Here is a 4724-nt window from a genome sequence, read left to right as displayed (position 1 = left end):
CCACACTTCTTACAATTCTACAGCTTGCAAGCAACGATCTTTACCAGCATCAAGTATATCTAAGTAAAAAAAATGTATCCGAGTTTACCCTTTGAAATTGCACAACAGTTAATACAGTTGCAAGCGAGAAAGAAGCGGTGGGAAAGAAAATGTCAGTAATGTAAATGTGAGTAATTTAATGGAAAGTGCAAAATTTCATACTTTGTTAAAACTCACCACACTTCTGTTAGTGTTCAAAAAGAGACCACAACTAAAGCAAAGCTACTAGGCTATAAACGATTTTTTGAATCTGCAACCGAATGCAACAAAGGTTAATAACTTATTGCCGAGTGTGTACAGAAACTCACCACAACTGGGAAAGTGCATAAGTAATCCACAAAACAACTGTTGCGTACATTTATAGCACACATACAATTTATTAATATATGTGGAGTAGCACATTGTTGTTTTGCTAAAACTCACCACTTTCTGGTGCCGAAGATACACGTGGCACGTTTTAGATTAAAAACACTGGAATGATTATTTTATCTGGTTGAGCAATAAACGTCTCTAATGACAACCAAGTACGTTCGAGTATTTTTAAAATATCAGCAATGCACTGTGGTATAATGAGATAATTATATATTACAAAAATAGTTAATAAAATAAATATACAGTACAGTTAATATAACAAAATTTATTAAATGACAACCACACAGTTTTGAGACTCACAGGAGAATTTTAAAATTTTTATTAAGCGTGAAAATAATTTCTAACTAATAAGTGGATTTCGACGACTTTAAATAAACAGAAAAATAATTTGTGGTCAGCCATGTGATAGTGGTGTAAGTTGTTGAGAAAATTGCGTTAACAGCCTTTTTTAAATTTTCACCACGAAACTTTGGTGAAAAACTTTCCCTTCATGAAGAAAAAAACTTGTATTTATCGTATTATACATAAGAAAAATCGAATATCGTGCAAATTTATTTGACAAAACAACTTTCTGAAAGTATCAGCTGAAACTCACCACGCTGCTATTTAAACAATTGCATACAAAAATATATGAACTATTTTTTAAGGCTTCAATCAGACTCACTCGCTTTCAAATTAACTGTTGATTAAAATACAACTTGTTCACAACACACCATAGCGCTGTGGTGAATTCTGAAAATAGAGATTGCAATATGAAGCTTCCGAAGGCACTATAAAATAAGGAAAAAACGCAAAAAATTTCAACTTAGCGCTTAAGCAGTAATCATTTTCAAACGGTTTCAAAGCTAACTGCACTTTTAAAGATAGCAACAAGCAACAAAAGAAAAAAATAAACAATTAATTAAAAAAAATGTCCAGCATTATTGAAAAACGCAATGTCTAATACATATACATACATACATATTAAAGAATTAGCCTAAGAGCTTCAAGGAAATTTAAATATCAAACAGAAATATCAGCAAAAGATTTGTAACGCACAGCACTGCATAAAACTCACATCACTTTGATTCGAAACCACTTTGAGAAACCGCCAACAATCAACTCACCATGGGCTCACATGGTGCCGGCGCGTGTGATTGTTGTGGCGGAGGCGCGGGTGGAGCATCCTCCACAGCCAGCAACAACGGCAATAACGACGCGCCACAGCGGGCACAGCAAGCGGACAATGTCAACAATAGCCCGCAGCGCCAACGCCAACAAGGCCAACAAGGCCAACACGAGCAAGAGCAGCAACAGGCGCCGCACATGCTTGGGGCTGCTGCCGCGTTGCATTTGCGACGCGAGCGGGATCCGCCACAGTTGCCGCCACTACCCATTGCACCGATAATGCCGCCACGCCCACCAGCTGCACAGCCACAACCACAACATCGCTTGGGCGTGCCTGCCGTAGCGATAATTGCGCCACGAGGCAGCCGTCACCTGCAATCGCAGGACTCGCAGAACAACAACAATAGCTTAGTTGGCGGCGCCGACCACTCCAATCAAACTCAACACGCCAGCATCGCACACTATATCAACCAGGTGAATTTGCATATGAATCTCACCAACAACAATAACAATAATAACACCAGCAATACTGCTGGCGGTGGAGGCACCTATGGTGGGGGCAACAACAATAACATGCTGAGTGTCAGCGCGACCACCAGTAGTGGCCAGCACAACTACAACAACAATCACATATATGTAAATCCGCACTCGTACGACATGCAAGCGGCGAGCGGCGCCACACCGCGCTTGCAGTACAACAACAATGCCACCAATATGACCACCAGCACCAATAACAACAATGTCAACAACAGCAACAACATGCACTCGAACACCAATACTAACACGAATAACAGCAACACGAGTACCTCGCAACGCACCACCGCCACCGGTTCGACAGCGGTCGCTCTACCACTGCAACCGCCACCGACACACGCACAAACACAGCCACCGCCACAGATCACCACCACTGGCGTTGGACCGCCCGGATTCGATTGGCATTTCACAAATGGCAGTAGCACCGCTGCCGGTACATTTGGCGGTTTCGAGCTAACGCGCCAGTTCACCTCCTCCACACTGAGTACACTCAATACATATCTATTTCCCTGTGGTGCCGATTCGGCTGGCACCATTGGCGGTGTAACGCTGAATAGCGGCAGCGGTTCATGCGATTTGGACAGCAATTTCAGTCAGATGGTCGCCGGCAGCGAAGGTGGCGCAAGCTCTACCTTCAGCACGGGTCTGGGATTCATCAACAAGCGTCGCATACGTCGACTCTTCGGCGTGGGTACACCCGATTATCGCTGCACAGGCGCAAACGCAGCAGCCGTACGCAGACGTAGTTCACCGCTGGTGCAATTTCAAACTGCCGCTTTGGCGAAGAAGAAGCAGCAACAAATGGAACGAGAAGCGACTGTGGCATCGGCGAATGCGGCACTCTTTGAGCAGAAGAAGAAGAAAAAGAAAGAGAAAAAGAAGACGCCCGGGCCGCCACCACAAGTGCGCGCGCAAGCATCGCGTCAAATGGAGGATCCGATGATGAATCGGCCACGCCGCAATAACACAGCGACCACTAAGAAAGACAGAGAGAAGGAACAGCTGGAATTTCAATTGAAGATCTTACAACAGCTGCAACAACAGCAATTGCAGAAGCAACAACAACAAGATGTGGAACTGGATTTGGATTATACATATGAGAAGTACCCACTGAAAAAACAATTTGCGTTAATTTTTCCAAAGCACTTTTGCAGCGCGCCTACACGTTTGATAGAAAAAAGCAAATATTTGATAGAAAAAAATTTTGAAAAATTTAGCAATAAAAGCAAAAGTATTTTTGCGCCAGCTTTGTTATTTGTTTTATTTCATTGTTTCTTTGTTTTTCAGTGCAAAATCAACCGCAGTAAGCTTGCCTTAGTCCTTGCGTTATCCTTGTGTTACGCGCGCACACAGCTATGGTACATAAATACATATTTTGCTTTGGTTTTTGCGTGACGCTTTCAGTTTATGTTTATTTGGCTTTTGATGCAGCGAAAATATTTGTATATACTCGTGCATCCGTATGCCAGTACACAATTTTAGTTGCATATACTTTTACATAAATATTTATGTCTTACACAAATTGTTTTTTTTCTTTTATTCAAAAAGCAAAATGTTCGAGCAAATTTTCATTGGTTGCTGCCACCTTTTATGTAAAAATGGTTTATATGTTTTTTACCGATGCCTTTTTTGTATTACATATTCGTATATGGCTAAATATTTAGATAGCAACTGATTATCTATAGCGCAATTCCCTGCCAAGGGATCCAAATTTCATACGGATTTTTTTAAAGTGCATTGGTTTTTTTATTCTTTAGGATAAAATATGGTATACCTGAAAAATGATTTTTCTCAATGATGATAATTTTGGTACTGAGAGTTTTGATATTGAATATACTCACTTGCTTTTAGAATTTGGATATGACATATTAAAAAGGAAATTCTTGGAAAAAATAAGTTCTTTTATTTTTTATTAAAAAAACCAAATTTTGTTCAAAATTTTTGGAAAAGAACAAATACTATTTGTTAAAATTTCTTGTTAAGCAATAAATATGTTTGAAGTGAAACTTCTTAGAAGTCGATGGACGAGCGAGAATGGAGAGTAAAGTTTAAAGGCCATGCAACGTTTTGAGCATTTTCGTTCCGCGAGAGAGAAAACACGTAACGGAAAAGGGGAAAGAGCTATACCTTATAAATATCTTAGACTATTTTTCCTGAGTTTTTCCTTATGGTTGCTAATTTCTAGTGAGAAATAACACTGCCTACTTTTTGGCACTTGTTTGATGGTACAAACTTGTAGGAAATATATTTTTGGTACCTACTGTTTGGGCGTGTTTTGTTCCCACTTTTTTTGGCGTTTATTTCCGTTTCCTGGCTGGTGCTTGTGCGTACTATAAAGTTCTATCCATTCCGGCGTCGGATTTATTGGTATTGCCTTGCGGTAATTTGTGCCGTTGCAGTGGTCCTGGAATCGCTGCGTTTGTGCGGATGATAAACGTTCGGAGTAGTGCGCGGTGTTGCCACGACTGCTCGACCCTTCTCCGTGTTTTGTAAATTTTGTCTATTTGTATTCTCTGCAAATGTTGTCAATTTATTTAGATATATATTCTCTTTCTCTCTCTCTCATTCGCCCCAGATCTCTCCTTCTTTCTTTGTCTGCCTTGAAAGTTTCACTTCTAAAAACTTTGGGGAAAAAATTAAAACAGAAAATATTCATTTTATTTCCAACAATT

The 4724-nt window shown here is 40.2% G+C and overlaps 1 protein-coding gene across 1 annotated transcript; it reads left to right on the top strand.

Moving 5' to 3' along the window:
* Positions 1–1518: 1518 nt before the first annotated feature.
* LOC129238080 (GATA zinc finger domain-containing protein 16) lies at positions 1519–3359 on the top strand. Its single transcript, XM_054873119.1, has 2 exons — positions 1519–3217; positions 3340–3359. Exons 1-2 carry the CDS (start codon positions 1519–1521, stop codon positions 3357–3359), a joined length of 1719 nt encoding a protein of 572 aa, XP_054729094.1.
* The last annotated feature ends 1365 nt before the right edge of the window (positions 3360–4724 follow it).

This window comes from Anastrepha obliqua, chromosome 2 (assembly GCF_027943255.1).
Source record: "Anastrepha obliqua isolate idAnaObli1 chromosome 2, idAnaObli1_1.0, whole genome shotgun sequence".
Taxonomy (NCBI): Eukaryota; Metazoa; Arthropoda; class Insecta; order Diptera; family Tephritidae; genus Anastrepha; species Anastrepha obliqua.
Note: the sequence above shows the minus strand (reverse complement) of the source record. Positions and strands in the feature narration are given on the sequence as shown.

Bases quoted from the DNA above. Each gene is read 5' to 3' on its own strand.
- LOC129238080 (XM_054873119.1), top strand. From the start codon at position 1,519: ATGGGCTCACATGGTGCCGGCGCGTGTGATTGTTGTGGCGGAGGCGCG. The intron at 3,218-3,339 runs GTTTGATAGAAA...TTTGTTTTTCAG, and splicing joins CTTTTGCAGCGCGCCTACAC to TGCAAAATCAACCGCAGTAA.